Raw genomic sequence first — 21,263 nt, 5'->3', positions numbered from 1 at the left:
TGGAGATTGAATATGCAGTCATCTTCAGTATGAACAAGTTTAGTAGAGACCTCATTGAATTACAACGGAAAATTCCAAATTCCTTATATAATTTGATTGATGCTAGGTGGCAAGGAGAAATTAGCCTTGATAAAAAAATTTATTGATTATACACTTAAACACTTGCAACCAGAAGCAACTGAAGAGGAAATTGAACAGATAAAGGTAAATGCAAAATCTTTGTTCAGATCAAAGAAGAGATTAACGAGAATTCTTGTTGGTGATACTGAATCAGTCCAAAAGGAAATTGCAATTTTGATAAAGAAATATTTAGGTCTCATCCCTAAAGAAGAAGAAAAAGATGAAGAAGATAAGGATGATACACTTGATAAGTTAAAGGGAGAAGATTTTCCTAAGGGTGTTAAGCCTACAGATTTTGAGCTAGATCCTATTGATACTGAGCATATAGATATACCAGATGATGATGACACCGATAATGCAGTTAATAATGACACATATAATGTTGACAATACTACTGATAATGTAGATACTTTTGAAGTTGATGTACATATGTTGGATACTTAGTAGGAACAGGTTGAGAACAAAGGAGAAGAGAAAGAAGCAGAAAAAAGATTAACTGAGAAACCGGTGAATGATCAATCCATAGGAACACAAACTCCACTGGTAAATGTAACCATAGATACAAATATAAATGATACTATCAATGACATCTAGAAGGACATGGCTGAGGAAAAGGAGAAGACAGACAATAAGGATCAAGAGAAGAAGAAAAAAACATTGATCGATGATGATGATGTTGAGGACTCCGTGAGTATTAAAGGTCCTATAGATATGGACAATCTGATTTCTTCTAAATTAATGGGGATTTCTACTGCTATGCAATCCCGAGCACAAAAGAAGAGGTTGAAATCTAGCAGAAATGAGAAGCAGAGACCATTCAAACTGTTGTTGAAATTTTATCATGTCTCCTACCGGAGACTGATATAGGTAATCTATCCACCCCATTGCAAAGCTTGGATAGTTAGTTGTTGATGCTGGTGAACAACTAAAATCACTTGAAGAGGTAGCTCATGCTTTAGCAGAATGAGATTACAAGAAGAAAATGGGAGAACAGTTACTAGTTGAGATAGAGAAGGCAAAGTGGCTCTAACGGTGAATGAAGGTCTTTTAAAAACCGAAATAGAAATTGGAGGTAAAATTTTGGCCACTATATCTAAAATATGATTATTTTGTTCTGACTTAAAGAAGAAGAGAGAAGATACAAAGAAGTAATTTAGAAAGGATAAGTGATGCTTACATACCGGTACAGGACTCCACAATAACTTTTGGTAAATTAGTTGATGCCTTACATCACATATTAAAAATTTATGATTTTTAATAGGTGAAGCAAATAAGATCCTTAAAGGAGTTGAAGAATCAGTTAATTCCAAAGGTTGAAATATTATAGAGAGCATATAAGGAGTCTAAAGCAATTTTGGCTACCTCAGAGATGAGCTCTATTGATGCTATGGAGGAGTTTGTGGCTCAGATATCAACATATGTTGAGATCACTGAAACATTGTTACAAACATGGCACAATAATCTTAAGCAGTTAAAGGTTCATTTCAATGATATTTTCTTGAGACTTGAATTGTAAAGACTTCAAACCTTTTATTTTTGTCTATATGTGTAGTTTTTAATGACAATTTTGATATAATGAATGTAGTTTACTTTTCTATTTTTGGCATTGTTGTCAAAGGGGGAGTAGAATTTAAGAGCCAAAATTTTGTATGTACTCTTAAGGGGGAGTAATGATTTCATCTTTATAATGGCATGCAATTACTAAGGGGGAGTGTATGTCATGAAGTCATTTTTTGTTTTGCACACTTAGTTGACAAAATTTTCCTAAGTGTTGCCATCAATGCCAAAGGGGGATATTGTTGGCATTTGATCATTTGGTCAATTGGTATATATTTATGAATGAAGACTATTTTGTATGTTGCCACTGATGGAAACTATGTTTCTTAAGTCATCTAAGTCCTACAGATCAACTGGCTAGACTTAATTAGAACTTCAACTGGTAAAAAGGCTAACAGAGTCTCACACCAACAACTGGTACATGGAATATATGAAGGATGAAGGAATGCGGTTTTGTAGCAACATTGATGACTAGCAGATGAAGATAAATTCATGACTACATGAGCAGATTTGATCAAATGAATGACATTTGATCAACAAGGCAGAGACCAAGAAACACAATTAACTGGTAGTGATGAAAATTACTCAGATCAATAACATGACACAAAATTGGATTTGTTATGTCGATGGGCGACATAACTAAAGCGTATAATGCAAGAATGTCTAGATGCATTGAACCTAGGGAATTGTAATAAGGTTCTAGCCAACCTTATGATAATTTTTATTGTGTGATGAGGTATGAAAGCATATATATATGAGTCAGATTGCGTGAAAAAATATCAGCAAATATTGTATTTTTGATAGTACAAAGATCAGAGGAGTTGTGAGATGAAGTCTCTATGATGTTGTATTGTTCTGAAGAGGATCTTATCAGATACAAAAGGTGTTGTATTGAGATCATTTGTACTTGTTGTCTTCCTAACAGTTGCAGCAAGAAAATCCTCTTACAAGGTGTAGTCAGATCCTAATAGTTCTGATCATTAAATCCTCTAACCAGGTGACACATTAGCTTATGTTTAAAAATCCCAGTTACTTGGGTAGCTCCTAATAGGGCTGGTCCTCATAGGCCTTTTTGTAATGCTCTTAACCAGGCTTAGACACTTCTAATAGGGTTTTCCCCTAACCAAGTGTTTAGACCTTAACTGGTCAAATCTCTATACAACAATTAGTGGATCTTATGTGTTCTAACTCCCACCGTGGTTTTTTCCATTTGGGTTTTCCACATATAAACTCTTGTGTCATGTGGTTTATGCTTTAGGTGGTGATTGCATACTTGCTGTTATTTCTTGCATATCTATTGAGTTTAAAGTTGGTGAAATTGTTATTCAGATTTGTATTGTTTTTACTATCACTGATTAACCCCCCCTCTCAGTGCCTTATAAGTTCATCAGGCACAAATTGCTAGACAGTTCAAATGATCGGAAGACAACTGAGAGGGGGGGGGATGAATTAGTTGTCGTAGATTATTGAAACCATTAGCAATTTAAAATTTAATACCAGAACTCAAAACATTAATATCAAAATAGCAGATAAACCAATCTAGCATAAACAATAATCACAAAATAAAAGCCATCAACATAACACCAAGATTTGTATGTGGAAAACCTGGTAAAGGGAAAAACCATAGTGGGAAGCCTACCCACAGTTAGATAATACTTTTGCAATAAGTATGTGAATTACAATTGAGGAGCCTCCACTTGCAGGAAGGCCAACATCCTAGAGCGCACTGCTCATCAAAAAAGGAGCCTCACTAACTACATATAAATCTAGACTACAATACAAAGAAGTGTTTAACTGCAAAAGATAGCATCTCCTATGCCTGAGTATAGTTCCGGTTAAGCTCAATATTGGAGGACTAAATCCTCTTACATTAACCCAATTCAATCTCCAATGATCGACCAAATCCTCTACCTGAATGATATTACATTATTCGCACATTAAATTTCTTGACCATGACCTCTTACATTAACCATGATGATCTACAATGAGATCTTACATCTATATATACAAACCCTTGACCATAAACAATTAGGTTGGCCACCAGACAATAAATCAATTACATAATTACAAACCATGTTGGCCTTAGACCAAACAAATAATATCAACATATAAGACATCTCATAAATACATCAATAGGTTTTATCCACATGTTACATTAAAGCCAGTCCATAACCTAGATCAACTGGGACGAAGTATAGGTCCACATGCTTCAACAATGATCTCCAACTGCCAAGTCTCAAACATGATCACCAATATAACTCTGAAACTCTACTAGAAGCTACACCAACACCACTTATGCAATTCATTAAAGAACTCTATCAGAAGCTCTATCAATGAAACCCTCACCAAAACCAAAATGAAATCTTCTAAGAAAGCAGGATAGCATTCAATCACCAGAGAAAAACCAACTGACCAAAATATGAGTATAAGTATTATGAATATGCCAATTCCATCACCAGACTATACCGAAGCCTATTGGATCATGTTGGATCCAAGTTAACCAGAAAGCACTCAACCTACTAGGACCAGAAGGGTGCCAGTAAAGCATCTAAATAGCTAGTGTTGGCATCAATGACAAAACATCAATGTAACACATAATCAATTCGACCAAATGGCCAACAATCTCCCCCTTTGGCACTGATGGCAACACTAGATGTAAAAAACATCTAATTACCAAGAAATGCCAAACAAGTCTCCCCCTCTAGAAGACAACCAACAAACTCCCACATATAGCTTTGAATATCAATATCTCCCCTTGTGAATAATATCTTGGTAAAGCTCTAAATTTCTCTCCCTTATCAATATCACTCCCTCTTTCTTTTTCTTTTTGTTTTTCACATCAATATCACTCCCCCTTTGACATCAATGCCAAATTTTTGACAAAAATATCAAAGCAAAAACATAAGCCTCTGAATCACAAAGCTAACTACTCACCCTGAGCAGTGGCATTCCACATTAGTGCCGAAATGAGTAGTATTTCAGATAATGCATGCCAGACTGATGCCAAACTACATCAATCAAGTTTCTACCATAGGGGTAGAAACTCTCAATCTGTCTCTCAGGTACTCAAATGATTCCTTGGACAAAGGTTTAGTGAAAATATCTGCAATCTGTTCTTTAGTGTTCACATAAACCAGTCTAACTTCATTTGCTTCCACCTTCTCCTTCAAAAAGTTATACTTGATAGATATGTGCTTTGTTTTAGAATGAAATGCCAGATTCTTTGATATATCAATAACAATAGAGTTATCATAGTGAATAAATATCAGTGCATCACAATCTACCTTTATATCCTTCAACATTTGCTTCATCCAAATAACATGTGTACAATAAGTAGTAGCAACAACGTACTCAGCTTCAGCAGTAGATAAAGAAGTACAAGACTGTTTCTTGCTGATCAATGAAACCAACTTCTTTCCAAGAAAGAAAGCTCCACTGGAAGTACTTTTCCAGTCAGCAACATCTCTAGCCCAATCAGCATCTGTATTTGCACATAAAGTAAAGTTATCATCCTTAGAATACCATAAGCTATATTCCGATGTACCTTGCAAGTATCTAAAAATCCTTTTCACCACCATCTCATGATTTTCTCTAGGATCACTCTAAAATATTGAAACAATACAAACAACATTCATAATGTGAAGCCTAGTCTGAGTCAAATAAAGAAGACCTCTAATAATAGATTTGTATCTTGTAGGATTTACTGGTGCAGAAACATCTTTTCTTGTCATTTTCTCACTTGTAACCATAGGAGTACCTACCGGTTTAGAATCTCCCATACCAAATTTCTTCAATAATTCCTTAGCATATTTAGTTTGACAGATAAAAATACCTTTGTCAGTATGAGTAATCTACAAACCTAAGAAAAATTTCATCTCACCAATCATAGACATCTCAAATTCTTTCTCCATATTCTTATAATATTCTATGCATAACTTATCTTCACCTCCAAAAATAATGTCATCAACAAATACTTCAATAATCAGTATATCATCGTCAGTCATTTTATAATATAAATTACTGTCAGCACTGCCCTTAGTAAAACCAAGCTTCAAAAAATATTTATCCAACCTTGCTTACTAAAGCTTTAGGTGCTTGTTTCAATCCATATAAAGCTTTCCTTAACCTACAAACCATATATGTATCATCTGATAGTGAAAAACCATCAGGTTTCTCAATATAAACTTCCTCATCAAGATCCCCATTCAAGAATGCACATTTAACATCCATCTGATAAACCTTGTAGTTTTTATAAGCAACATAGGCAAGAAATAATCTTAAAGCTTCAATCCTAGCTACAGGGGCAAAAGTCCCTCTATAATCAATTCCTTCCTTCTGAGAATATCCTTTACAAACCAATCTAGCCTTATTCCTTATAACTTTACCATCCTCATTCAATTTATTCCTAAAAACCCATTTAGTTCCAATAAAAAATTTACTTTTATGTCGGGGAACCAAAGTCCATGTGTTGTTTTTCTCAATTTGATCTAATTCTTATTGCATAGCTTTCAACCAATATTCATCTTTACATGCCTCAATTACTGATACTAGTTCAACTTGTGAAATTAAACATACCTCATTAGCTGCCAGTCTTCTTCTTGTCATCACTCCATTGCTCTTATCCCCAATGATTTAATCTTCTGAATGATTCAATCTCACATACGTAGGAGTCTTCTGACTTTCTATTCCTCTTCCCTATTCTTCAGTTACTGTAGAATTCTCTGATGTTGCTAGAGTAACTAGTTCAACTCTTTATTCCGATAAAGGTGCTACCGGTTTAGATATAATCCTTTCCACTGCCAGTTCCTTCTCATAAACTCTGATTTGACTTCTGTTCAACTCATCTACTTTGACATTAGCACTCTCCACAATTCTCTGAAATCTCTTGTTATAACATCTATATTCTTTTCTTTCATTAGAATAACCAATAAATATGCCTTCATCACATCAAGGATCAAATTTCCCAATAATATTGATTCATCTCTCTTGATATAACATTTACTACCAAAAATTCTAAAATACTTAACTGTAGGTGTATTACCAAACCATAATTCATAAGGTGTCTTACCAGTTTCTCCTTTGATATGTACTCAATTGAATATATAAACCGTTGTACTCACTGCTTCTCTCTAGTAGATATGAGGTAGACTAGCTTCCATCATCATTGTTCTAGCAGCATCCAAGATAGTTTTGTTCTTCCTTTCCACAACTCCATTCTACTGAGGTGTCTAGGGAGCAAAAAATTATCTTCTTATACTATTCTTCTCACAAAATTTATCAAACTCACTGGATGTGAATTCTCTACCATGATCTGATCTCAAACATTTAATCCTCAATCTTGTCTCAGTTTCCACTTTAGCCTTAAATATTTTAAAATTTTCGAATGCTTCAGATTTTTCTTTAAAAAAAGTAACCCACATCATTCTAGAATAATCATCTATGATTAACATGAAATGTCTTTCACCTTGAAAACTTTTAACTCTAGTAGGGCCACAAAAATCAGTATGAATAAGATCAAGAACATCATTTGATTTATCTTGTATACTCCTAAAAGAGGTTCTGACCTATTTACCCATTTGACATTCTTTACATATTGGATTATAGGGCTTCATAATCTTAGGTATATCCCTAACAACCTTAGTTGAACTGATCTTCACAATGCAATCAAAATTCACATGACACAACCTTTTATTCCATATCCAACTCTCATCAATCTATGTAATTAAATATGTCTTCTCACTGGAGTTCAAATGAAATATATTACCTTTTGTCTATGTACCGGTTGCAATCTCCAAACCAAATCTTTTAATGATTTTGCATTTCCCATCCTTGAACTGTAATTGAAATCCCTTGTCTACCAATTGTCCTACACTCAAAAGATTATGCTTCAAACCTTCAACATGATAAACATTGTCAGTATTGTTCTTACCATCCAATGATATAGTTCCTTTTCCTTTGATCATCCATGCTTTGTCTTCTCCAAATCTAACTACACTACCATCAAATTCTTGCAAAGACAAAAAGTTCCCTTTATCTCCAATCATATGATGTGAACAACCACTGTCAATTACCCATTAATCCTTGTCTTCAATTTTAGCAGCAAGTGCATTCTCTTCAGTTACATTCTCTTCCAATGCTGGATCATCTTCCTTAATAGCCAAGAATTCTCATTCCTTCCCATTGCCAAATCCACTAGCAGAGTCTTCTACCAGTTCACCATCTGAATCAGTAATGCCTTCCTCATCCACTATGTAGCATGATTTGCCTCTGTTTTTCTTGTATTTATACTTGTTCTGATATCTAGGGTTAGGCTTAAATGATCTTCTAACTCTTTCTTCAAATCTTGAATTCCTTTTAGGCTATCTAGATGCAAAATGACCAATCTTATTACATGCAAAACATTTAAAAGGTGCTTTTCCTTCATACTTACTTCCTACCAGTCCTTTCGGTACTCTTCTAGCAGATAGTGCTTCAAGTTTCTCAAACTCATCATCTTCTCTCTTCATATCTTCCAATTCCTTTGCATATAAAGCTTTCTAGTCTTGCTTATCGGTTGTAGATGTAGATGCATGAAAAGAAGGTTCAGTCTTCATAGCTCCAGAAGGTCCAAATTCCTCAAGCTCAAAAGAGGATAGTTTCCCAACCATTGTATCTCTATTGACAGATGTATTAGCTATTGTTCTCAACTCATTACTTTAGAAACAATTTCATCTTCACTCAGAGTTCCACCACAACATTGAATTCCCATAGCAATCTCATTTACCCTTTCCATGAATGCAGTAATCCTTTCATCTTCTTCCATCTCCAGGTTTTCATATCTCACCTGGTAACCATCAAGTTTAGCAATCTTCACTATAGGGTCACCTTCATTAAGAGTCTCCAAATTATCCCATATATCCTTTCCAGATGATTTGTTGGTTAATCCCATTATTTCATGATCAGATAGTGCACACAAGAGGGCTTCTCTTCCTCTACAATCATTCTCAAGCTCCTTGTCCAGGTTTGCCGAAAGAGAATTGCCAGATCCTGGATTATAGGGTGTGACACCATTCTGTATGATCTCCTAAATCTCCTTGCCAAGACATCTCAAATGAGTCTCCATCTAAATCTTCCATACTATGTAATTTGTTTCATCAAGCCTCAGAATATCCCTTCGAAAGATAGCTCTAGAAGAACTAGATGAACTTGAACTATTAGTCACCATAGGATCTTCCTCGAGCAATTAAGCTTTCTGCAAAGAGGACCAAAGCTCTGATACCAATTGTTAGACAGTGCAAATAACTAGAAGACAATTGAGAGGAGGGTGGGTGATTCAATTGTCGCAAATTATTGGAACCATTAGCAGTTTAAACTTTAATACCGGAACCCAAAACATTAATACCGGAATAGAAGATAAACCAATTTAGCATAAACAATAATCATAGAATAAAATCCATCCACAAAACACCAAGATTTGCACGTGGAAAACTTGGTAAAGGGAAAAACCACAGTGGGAAGCCTACCCACAGTCAAATAATACTTCTGCAGTAAGTATGTTAATTACAATTGAGGGGCATGCACTTGTAGGAAGGCCAATAGCCTAGAGCGCACTGCTCATCACAAAAGGAGCCTCACTAACTACATATAAGTCCATACTAAAATCGAGAGAAGTGTTGAACTGCAAAAGATAGAATCTCCTATGCCTGAGTACAGTTCCGCTTAAGCTCAATACTAGAGGACTAAATCCTCTTACATAAACCCAATTTGATCTGTAATGATTGACCAACTCCTCTGTCTAAATCATATTACATTATTCACACATTACATTCTTTGAGCATGGCCTCTTACATTAAACATGATGATGTACAATGAGATCTTACATCTATATATACAAACCCTCGACCATAAACAATTAGGTCAGCCACCAGCCAATAAACCAATTACATAATTACAAACCATTTTGGCCTTAGACAAAACAAATAATATCAACACATAAGACATCTAGAAAATACATCAATAGGTCTTATCCACATGTTACATTAAAGACAGTCCATAACCTAGATCAACCGGGAGCAAGTATCACATGCTTCAACAATGATCTCCAACTGCCAAGTCTTGAACATGATCGCTAATAGCATCTTGAAACTCTACCAGAAGCTACACCAACACCACTTATGAAATTCCTCAAAGATCTCTATCAAAAGCTCTGCTGATGAAAACCTCACCGGAACCAAAAACCAATCTTCTAAACAAGTAGGATAGAATCCAATCACCAAACCAAAACCAACTGACCAAATATGAGTATAAGTATTAAGAATAAGCCAATTCCTTCACTAGACTATACCAGAGCCTGCCAGATCATGTCGGATCCAGGTTAACCAGAAACCACTTAACCAGCTGGGACCAGAAGGGTGCCGATAAAGCATCTAAACAGCTAGTGTTGGCATAAATGATAAAACATCAATGCAATACATAATCAATTCCACCAAATGGCCAACACAACCTAGATCCTTTCCCGCCTATAGGAGCTCATCCCAAGTAATCCTTTGTGTTGCATCCCAGATCACTCGGACCTCCAGTGATCCCATTGTCTCTCCCTAGGTAGGTGACTCCTCTATCATCCTTGGGTGTGTCTGCTCCTTCTTGACGATGTCTTGTATATGGTCGAACTACCTCATGACCTGGTTGGACATGTATTGATCATTGAAATGGACTATCTATCTGAAAAACCAGCACTCTGACTACACCCATGTGAGTTGCCAGTCTCCCCACCATCTCTCGTAGCCCATAAAAGGTCACCAACTGAAGAATATCATCTCATCCATCACTCGCCTCTAGAACTACATGTCTCCCACCTTGGTATAGTGAAGCAGTCCCCTGCACTAATCAACATATGGGAATCTTCGCCTCCTATCCTGCACTCCCACTAGATGCATCACTATGATGTGTTCCCAGGCCCATATGTGCAACAAAGTGACACTTGTACTGAGGTTCCTATCACCTCGATAGATGTGCACATATGCATGTCATGATATGTCTACCCGAGGATCAATTCTCCCCATGCATAGGTCACAACATCCTTAAGCATATAGTATACACAACGGGTGCATCCAATGGAAAATCCATGCCCGCTCAGGTCTTGCATCACAAAACCGATGATCAGGTCTATTGAATCTGCATAGCCTACCCCAGATGCATCCTAATCTGGTATATCAGTAGTCTATCATGCTCACATATAAACTGAAGGTTGTAATCCCCTCCATCTAGTCAATACTCTAGGATAACACCTTTGAAGGGGATCTTCAAGATCCTCCAAACATCCAACAAAGTGATATTAGCCTCCCCAGTCGATAGGTGAAATATGCACATCTGGTTTTCCAAGCAATCCACAAGCGTTGTCATCATCGCTATGTGTTTCCTAATCCGAGGCTAGCTCCTAATGAATCCCAATCCCACCATACTCAGGATCTCTCGATCGTTTTCTCTCAACTGTCTATATAGCCTCATGGTTAGAGGCGAGTACTCTTGAGATGTGAGAGGCCCCTCATCCACCCGCATCCAACCAATTCATCTCATTATCCTCTTATTCTTTCTTATTCCAGCCTATTCTAGCTTACACCTATCCTATGCTATCCTTGGGGCACCTATGTGCCCCCCTAAACCCCTTTCATCCCCTTTCCATCCCCCCTTTCCATTTTATTGCCTCCCTAGTGGAGATGCTATTTCTCCCTAGCAGAGACATCAAACTCGTGGTGGAGACATCACTCCATAGGTGAAGATGTCATTCGACAGTCTCCATCCCCTTCCCAACCCTTCACCCGTAGAACAACGTCTGCATAGACATCAACCTGTCCAAACAAGTGGGGTTTTGCATCCCTAGACCCTTCAATGTCTATGCAAGCATTGAATGCTTATGCAAGTGTTGATCCCTGGCATAGACCTGAAACGATGATCGACAACTACAACCTGATCCATTTTTCCCTCATTAATTATGCCTAATTAATGACCTAACCTAATAAATCACAAAGTGGGTTTGGCGTAATCACCGAGGGTCATACTCGGTCGATGACTAGTGTCCTCAAACTTTCTCTCTGCGGTGATCGTGGTGTGGGATACATGCCATCTTTCTCCTAGGGCTCTATGCTCTCCAAGCCTTCTAAAGGTGTATGTGACAATGACTCTTCCTTGGGCATCATGTGCCTTAAATAGAGGCCCCCATGGCCCCATTTTCTTGCCCTTCTTTTGTCTTCCTCCTTTTTCTCTTTTCGCCATTCACATATTTCTCCCTCTTTTTCCTCTTTCCCATTCTCATTGTTTTCTTCTTTTTTTCAAGAATTTCCCTAAAAATTTTAAATTTTTTCGGTTAAATTCTCGAGGGAGCATATGCCACACATCTCCTCACACTGGGGCATTGTTTATCTGTCTTTTATCCACCTCCAATTTTTTTGCTGCATAAAAGAGGGTCAAAATATAGATGCTTAAATTAATTAATTTTAATTAATTTAACCTTACTGCACAATTAATTAATTTAATTATGTTACCCTTTATTCTTTTTAGAATTAATTAAATTTAATTTAATTAATCCCGCAACTATAGTCTAATGATTGATTTATTAAATAAATTAATTATTCCCTATTCTTCTAAAGTTCCCCAATTTAATTAATTTTTCTAGAAGCATCATTAACATTAATCCTAATTTTCAATTCTTCCACTCATTCTATCTCCTCTTGTCATATCCTCCTAACTTTCCCACTTGTTTTCTAATCTCTCATTATCTTACTTAATCACCCCTCTAATCATTTGCTAGTGACTAATCCTCATGATTAGCTACGATTCAACCAATTGCCATAAATTTCTTGTCCCTCTCTCAACCCCAAACCTTAAATGCACCAACTTTGGTCATTTCAAGGATTTTAAATTTCCTCTCTTCCCCATGCACTCTCATCTTCCCATGGAATTTTTAATTCCTTTTTCCTTTTCATTTTCCCATGCACCTCATTATTTATGAATTTTTAATTCCCTTCTCCTCCTCCAAAGAATTTTTAATTCATTTTTGTCTTCCCAATGTATTTGAGGATATCTTCACCATGTACATTGTGAAGTGTGTACACAAGAAATGCCTTTATGAAAAATCTCTTGGTCTCCACACCATGTCCTCCCAATCCACCTCATCTATCTCCTTCAATCTCAACCCTTGATTGATTATGAATCTTAGTCATCCATTCCTCCTCCTTCCAATCTATAAATTGGGGTCTCCTCCCCTTCATTACACATCTCATACTCATGCAAGTTCACACTACTCTTTTGTGCTTAGGAATCATCCCTTGTGCATCCATATTATAGGCAACTTAGGCATCCATAATCACTTAGGTCAAATCCATATTCACCATCCACTTGTTATCCCTGATCCATCCATCTTTCCATCCTAGTTGCTGTGTGTGGAGAGAAATCCACATCCCATCATGGAGCTAGCCAAATCAAGTTGGAGAGGGGCACATCTTCAACTTCACCAAGAGCTCAATCCAAAGGAGAAGGTAAAATTTCAAGATATAATGGTTCTTGTTTTTGTGTTTTGAATGCTTTATTTGATTAACTAACCATTGCAACACTTGAATTTTTTAACCCTCTTTCATTACAAGTGATTACGGTATGCAAGGGGAATCCCATGTCATCATACTTAACCTTTACAAGAACTCATGGTATGCAAGGGGTTTCTAGTATCTTGGTTAATTACTTAGCCACTTTTAATTTATTTTTAGTTGCTTAAGTGACTCCTATAACATGATTATCTATATCTTACCACTTTTGGTGTGGGCCACATTAAAAGGTATTCCCATAATTCTCTCTAGTACCTACTTTGAAGGCTCATCACATTCACTAAAAAAATGGCATTAAACCAGACAATGTACAATTTTCTCAAATACTTAGCAATAGATCATTTTCCCAATTTCTCACATTTTTAAACAAAAGTTCCATTTTCACAATACTGTTTGTACACAATCCAAATGGATCTCTTTTCACATTTGACAAATTATACCATAATTTTCACATAATAATATATCATGTTTTATAGAAGTAGGTGGTTTTATCCTTTTTTTTATTCCACTTCTCTATTTTATTTTGGATGTTTTCAAGTGTTCATTTTTAGGCTTAGACTAAGGTTTTTGGGGATGTGATGTGTGTTAACTAAATCATAAATGAAAGATATGGGTATTTTTGGGGGCTTGGTGTGCTATGTTAGCAAGGTTCTTGGGCTCTACGATGGATTTGACCTAATTTTTTCTTCTATAGCCTTTTGTATATATTTCATTTTGTAAAAACATTTCTATATTTTTTGGTGGATACCCCTTTCCTAGTTTATATTGGACTATTTGTTGGAGGTGGTGGAATTATTGTTTTCTAGTTGTTTATACTCAAGTTGAGATTTTCTCCTTTCTCTTAAACCTTATATTATTTTTATTATAATGATATATTTATACATGCATTTTCATTTAGCCAAAAATATATATAATAATTCATCATATATCTTATTTTTTTCATTTTTCATAAGATTCCAAACATTAGCAAATTCCACAAAACTCCTTTAAAATTACTTTGAATTTAATCCAAAATTAAAAATTAAAAAATTAAAATTTCAAGAATACCCTTTTTGAATAAAAGTATACAACACCCTCATTTTAACATAGAATTTTTATTCTAATTGTTTCATAAAAAAATTGGGCATGTAGTCACATAATAATCTATACCATAACAAAATAAATAAAACAAGAATCAATGATGAATTCTAATATCCTACCAATACCAATTTAAACTTTCAAATCATTTAAAACAAGGTAAACATAAAGAGATAGCAAAATATCACAATTTTAACCAAGAATTTCCAACAAGTAGATCTTTGAATACATACAACAAAAGAACACACTAATATGGAAAAGAAATTTCCCTTCCCAATTCCTAACTAAATGCCTCTAATCCCAAGTGATTTGATGCTCAAATACCCTCCTAATCAACAATTTAATTATCTACACAAAGAAGGTTTTTCTCTCTAATTTTCTAGATCAAAATTAATTCTATTTATTCTTTTTAACTCAATTAATTTTCATAATTTGGAAAATAAAAATAATAAAAATAGTAATTTTTAATAACCAATTGATTTCATTTGGTTTAATTTTTCCAAACATATCATTGTAAGTACATATAAGATACATTTCAAAATATTAAATTATAATTTAAAAGCATGGAACACTTTTCATTATAAGTTGTAGATATATGAGACTCGATAAATATTCAAAAACTCATTTACTACATGTCCACATAGGGATTAAGGTTTTTGGAATGCTACCACCTACAATATCTAGATAATTATGGGAATAATATAACAGGAAACCACACAGGTTAAACATTTATGGCAAATTTGATATCTCCCATATAACCATTGTTGGATTATAACTCAGGCCTATGGAGTCAGAAGAACAAATACCATGTACTTGTCATCACTCCACAAACATCAACTATACTTATGCATGTACATAATAGTCTAACAATAACAAAATTACCCAAAGGGCCAAAGGGGTCCAATATAAGATATAATTTTATTGCATTTAACCAATTCAAATCACATCATTGTTGAGTTTCAAGATAAATATTAATGCCTCAAAACATCATAAGTTCATAATCATATTTAATTCATATTCAAATAATATCCCAAACATCGTTGAATTGAAGCATGATAACAAACCAGTATGCTTCCATCTTGCATGCATCGTATGAAATATCATCTCGAAAGAATACATCATGTCTTCACAAGAAACTTGGAACAATAAAACATAGGCATCTCAATAGTAATAAAACTAAGGATTGATATGTTGAGGAACACCATCTAAAACATGTTGGTTGTCAACACAAACCATGAATCAGAAGGGAACAACTCACAATAAACACAATACACAATGAAGCGAAAACAATGAGCAATCACTCAAAGAAAAATACAACCACAACCTATGCATCCCTAGATACATATCAAGAACAAAATTTCAAGATCTACACATTTGTAGCCTACAACCAAAAAGGCATAAGACCAAGTATATAGAAGTTTGTGCTACAAGACATTTAAGAGATTCCTATTTTCTTTTAGATCCCACTATATCATTAGTTGGATTCAATGATATAAAAAATGTAGATAAAAATAAACAAAATTTATATGCATAAAAATTGTTCAAACCTAAATATAAGCATAGATTTCAAGATTCTTAGTGTCTATTTGAAATCAATTTCAAGTTAATTGGTTGGAGACAAAAGCATTTCATTTTTAACTCATTTCACCCATTAAAAACATTTTAGGAAGTATACCATTTGCCCTAAGAGATGTGATGAACATTTGTTCTTTTTCATTGATGCCAAGGTTATATCATTAAATGTTCAAAATTTTCTTTGTTTAATTTTACTCTTATTTACATATAATTATAAAATGCAAAATCTTATGAACTTAAAAGATTTAAACATATTAAATGGCACTATAAAATATTGAAATTTTGAGTGAGATGAATATTAATAGTTAGATTTTAAATATAATGGAATAAGATTTTGTTGAATAATAATAAATTTATAATCTTTAATAATTTATTAATTAAAATTGTGGTTTTTATAAATAATTTACCTTTTCAGAAAAATAAATAAATTATGACTAGTACAAATGAAACAAATATATTTCAATTTTTAATATAAATGAAATGTAAAAATTATTGTTAAATATTTGATTATAAACTTTTTCAATTTACATAAGATTTTAAAAAGAGTCCCAATCCACAAAGTTGCAAATAAATGAGATTAAGACTATACAATAATACAGTTATAGTAAAAATTGTTGAACAAAAAGTGATATAAAAGAATCGAAAACTATCATAAGCAAACCCAACAATTTCTGTGCCCTTGATCCAAGCCTGAGACTAATAAACATGTTCCAGAAGATTTTTCGTCTTTCTTTCAGAATGCTACTTATGAACACATATCTGATTATAAATTGAATGATTACACACAAACGTTGATTATCTTCAACTTGGAAATTCCATAAAGATTTTCTAATGGCTTAAAATCTAAGAGTTGTTCGGGGTGATAAATTTCACAAATAAATTTAAAATGCAGTGTTTAATACTGTACTATCATTTTCAAATGGAAAGGATAGTGATCAAAATCTCTATTGCTTTTTAGCACATTTATCGGGCACTTCAATACAAACATGTAAACTGAGAGTTCAATGAATTGTTGTTATTTCCCTTTAAATAATCAAACATACATTAAATCATGGCATGCAATTCGGGACAATACAGTGATAAAGTATAGTTTTAAGTGCTGCTACACAGAAAGGATTGAAAAATGGATGGTCTACCAACTACAGAATTAAGAGCAACCAATAAGTTCACAAACTTCAGCCACCAGAAAAGCCCTTATCAATATTCCAAGTTAAGAAATCAAATTGCCAGTCCTTAAAAGTTCGCAATGAAGAAATAAAATTGTCATTTCCTTGGCTCACAAAATTAATACTGCTTCTAAAGAATGGGATTGAGTTCAGCTATAGTGAATTAGTACATCGATAACATATAGTTTGTGATACAAAAGCAACTGGGCATATTTGTTTCAATTGTCATATCTGTATCACATGTGATACAAAAGCAACTCTAGTAAAATAATTAATATTAATTATGATTTTAAATATTCATTGGAAATTATACACAATTCAATTCAAAAACTTTCATTATTATTCTAATATTTTTTTCCGTCGCACTCTATTCACTGTGAAGTTACAATTTACCATTACTACTATAGAAATCTATGAAAAATTAGAGAACAACCATCAACCCTACTTTGTATCAAGACATCCATACCCCTTATACAGCACAATAAATGCCTTGATACATCATAAGAAATGGAGCATAACAAGGTCTTGCAAAATTGACACGTAACGTTAAATGTAGCAGTTCGGTATACAGAAAAAATCAGTAGTCTGCGGATCTGAAGTGACCTAGCCGAACAAAACAAAGCAATACACGCGCCCTAGTGATGTAAAAAAGTAAGGTGTTCAAATTAAAAAAGGGGGAGCTTTTCCAAAGCGAATATTTTGAGTCACTGTTACTCAAATTTCTGTCAACCATGGAGCAAACAAATCGTACATGGAGAACCATTCATTCACAATCCCCTATCTAACTATACAATCTATTAATACAAGGCCCATTTCAAAAAGGATACTTACAGACTTTTCCGGCACTGTTTCTTTTTCACCCGTGAAACCCTAATTCCTCTTTCAAACTTCACTGTTCGGCCACATCGATATCATTTGGCTCATCCTTATCAGCTGTAGTCGAGGGGAAAAGATTCAATGTGGATGAAGAAAGCGTGCTCAAATTTACTCCAAATACAGTAACGTTTGAAGAATCGGGACAAGTAGACGAAGTGAAGGTTTTAGCCGGCGGATTTGAATACTCTAGAACACTTGATTTCCTGTTAAGTGACAACGAATCCATAGGACTGTAGAAGTGACAACCAGATGGAAAATTGAGTGGGGCTAAGTCTGACCACGGGATATATTCGTTGGAGATTAGAGATCTGTTATGCTCAAAGGGTAGGAACCCATGATGGGTCCACCCGCTGTACCCGGGTAAGAATTCAGGACTGAGAAAACTGGGTGCTGAAGTTGGTTTTTGTGGAAGGAAATTGCAGGGCCTACGGCGGAAGCCGACGAAGAGCTGCCGACAGCCACCGGTACTGCGTTCGAAGGTAACGATATCGCCTGCCCGGAGGTACTTGTCCTTGACGTAACGACTCCAGCCCTTAGTGAGCACATAGCTTTGGCTGCTGTTCCAGTATGAATACCTAAACCGCCATGTTTTGCCAATGGAGTCTTCGAAATTAAGCATCAATCCCTTCTCGGTGAAGGCCGCGTCAATGGGAAAGCATCTCTGAGCATGGTGCTTTGGAATCACAAGCCTGTTCAGCTTCCCCACATCACTGGGCGTCACGGTTTTATCGAACAGGTGCTCCCTCGGAAAACTAGCCCTTTCGTTTTCTAGGGCAAACTGCCCGTTGTTGCCATTTGAAGATGGGTTGCCCTCTGCAATGTTGTTTGTGTAGGACTGCTGGAGTTCTTCACGGTAGGTGTGTTTTCTCAGCATGTCGACGATCTCTGCTTTGGAATGGCGGCTGAGAAAGATGGCCTCTGGGTGGGTATCGTCTAGCGGGGCGAAGTTTGTGATGGCCTTATGCCCCCGGAACTTTAGGGCCGCTGTGTCGTAAGACTGCGCGGCTTCCTGTTCTGTGTTGAATGTGCCGAGCCAGACCCGCCGGTGTTTCTCGTAGATCTGCGCGCCCCACCTTCCCTTTGGCTGCGGAACCACGCCCTTGTACCGCGATGTCGACAGTTTTCCCGCCCTCTTTCTCTGCCACACCTCTCCGACAGCACCATTGTTGTTGTTGATGATTGTCTCTGCGCAGATCTGGCTTATCCCGCTTCCGATTTCTTTCGCCAAAGAGGAAGGAATGTGCTGTGAACCCTCCTCCGTCGTACAGTCGCTTCCAGCCTCTTCGTCTAGCCCGAACTTGTTTTCTTCAGAAGTCGGTTGATTATACTGCTTGCTGCTGCAATTCGTTGAGGATTCCGCTTCCTTCATCTTCAATGCGCTTCCTAAGCTCAGTCCCAAATCTCTGTCTCCCTCCCACCCCTGAAAACACACACAAACGGATACCATGATTTGCTTCTTAAATTTATTGAGAACACAGCCCATCACGATAAGACAATCCTGATGAGCTAGAAACCCACTGAGCACAGATACCAAAGTTGCACCAACAGCCTTCAAATTTGGGTTCTGGCTATGGGGATGATACAATGCATGGGCTTCATAACGTTTTTTATAAGTCAGTCTTATAAACATATTATAAAGCCCGTGCATTCTATGGTATCCATAGACGTCACCCCAAATTTGCAGAGTGTTTTCAACTAGAAATTCATTAAGAAAAGAAAGAACGTGGATGTTTGGGATCAAATTTTATATTTATTATCAGAATTAAGAATGTTATAAAATTGCACAGTCAAATTCACTGAATAAAGAAAGAAGTCTTATAGCATCCATATTTTAGACTAAACTCCATGATCCATCATCAGGATTAAGCAGTGTCAATGTCACAAAATTGCACACATACAAATCCAGAACAGCCTACAGAATCGCATTGTAAGAGTGTTTTCACCTAGAAACCCAATAAGAAAAAGAAATAATTTTCAACATCTAACAGTTTTAAACCAAACATCATGATCCACCATCAGGATAAAGAAATATCAATGTGTCAAAATTTCACATAGTCAAATTCAGAACAGCCTCCAAGATTGCATTTAAGAGAGTTTTCCACTACAACCCCATTGAACAAAGAAAGAAATGTTTTTCAATATCAATAATTTTCATCAAAATTCATGATCCATAATGACAATTAACAAAGAAATCTTATAAGATCCATGTTTCAGACTAAACTCCATGATCATTCATCAAGATTAAGAAATGCCAATGTTTCAAAATTCCAGAGTCAAATTCAGAACAGTTTCCAAGATTACATTTAGAAGTGTTTTCAAGAAACCCATTGAACAAAGAAAGAAATATTTTGGAGCAACAATATTTCCCACCAAATGAAAGAATCAAAATCCAAAAATCCTCTATATCAAAGAAATAAGTTTCTTGTGGCCATTTACACACCTTGGGTAGGGAAACCCCCTCCATTGTAGCCACAACATTTTCAGACATAACTTTTATGCGATTCGTTGCGTCTGAAGGATGCTTCTTCGGCGTTCGTTAACAGGAGACCGACTAGTGAAAACAAATTAAGAGAAGCCAAAATTCTATATATATAGCCTAATCTCACGGAGTGAGAGAAACATCAACATCAAAATTTATATGATATATTCGATAGGTGTAAGGTAATCGTCAGCCCTAGATTTAGGGCATACCCAAAACTATTGCCACACAATTTATTAACGTTCATAATTCACAATTTTATATGCCCAGAAAAGTTGATATACCGATGCCTCGAGCCACAGCACAGCACAGGGTGCAAACTCGTGGGGATAGGGGGTTGCTCTGATAAAGATTTCCCAAATTCACTTCACTTATTCTCAAAAAATCTTGCCCAGCTGGACATCTTCAGGATACGTTACCGTTAGACTCTTCTTTGCTTTGTTAACTATATATATGAATATAATATTTATTTAAGTTTTTCCCTTTATTTGTCATCTCAGGGGAAGCAAACTCAAAACTTGTGTCGGGCTTGCCTGTGATATAATTGGATATTTTTACTCGAAGCCATACAAAAGCTGTTTATCGGATGGTTTGTCGTTGTTTTCGTTTCACGAAAGGATTGCTTCTTATAGTTAAATATTTCCGTACTCCTCTTGCCCACCTGACCTGTTTAGTATATTCCTAAGTTAATTGGCTCAATTTGATCCTCGAATCAAGAACGAAATATTTTGCGAACGGCCATGCTTTCTTCGATGCCCTTCATATGCTCTAAGAGTCTAATGCATACTTGTTTGATATGGAAACAGGACAGGCTAATAATATATTTATTATTATGTC

At 35.6% G+C, this 21,263-nt stretch overlaps 1 protein-coding gene across 1 annotated transcript; it reads right to left on the bottom strand.

Moving 5' to 3' along the window:
* Positions 1-17,603: 17,603 nt before the first annotated feature.
* On the bottom strand, positions 17,604-20,484 carry LOC131070245 (AP2/ERF and B3 domain-containing transcription factor RAV1). The gene is made up of 2 exons (XM_058005756.1): positions 20,388-20,484; positions 17,604-19,367 (listed from the first exon to the last, which is right to left on the bottom strand). Exons 1-2 carry the CDS (start codon positions 20,433-20,435, stop codon positions 17,961-17,963), a joined length of 1,455 nt encoding a protein of 484 aa, XP_057861739.1. The 5' UTR covers positions 20,436-20,484; the 3' UTR covers positions 17,604-17,960.
* Positions 20,485-21,263: the final 779 nt, after the last annotated feature.

The sequence above is a fragment of the Cryptomeria japonica genome, chromosome 1 (assembly GCF_030272615.1).
Source record: "Cryptomeria japonica chromosome 1, Sugi_1.0, whole genome shotgun sequence".
Lineage (NCBI taxonomy): Eukaryota > Viridiplantae > Streptophyta > Pinopsida > Cupressales > Cupressaceae > Cryptomeria > Cryptomeria japonica.
This window is presented reverse-complemented; position numbering and strand designations above follow the sequence as displayed.

What these genes read in the sequence shown, in the direction of transcription:
- LOC131070245 (XM_058005756.1), bottom strand. Translation starts at nt 20,435, where the DNA reads ATGTCTGAAAATGTTGTGGCTACAATGGAGGGGGTTTCCCTACCCAAG. An exon ending in AGGGGGTTTCCCTACCCAAG is followed by an intron (nt 19,368 to 20,387) that starts GTGTGTAAATGG and finishes GTGTGTTTTCAG; the next exon opens with GGGTGGGAGGGAGACAGAGA.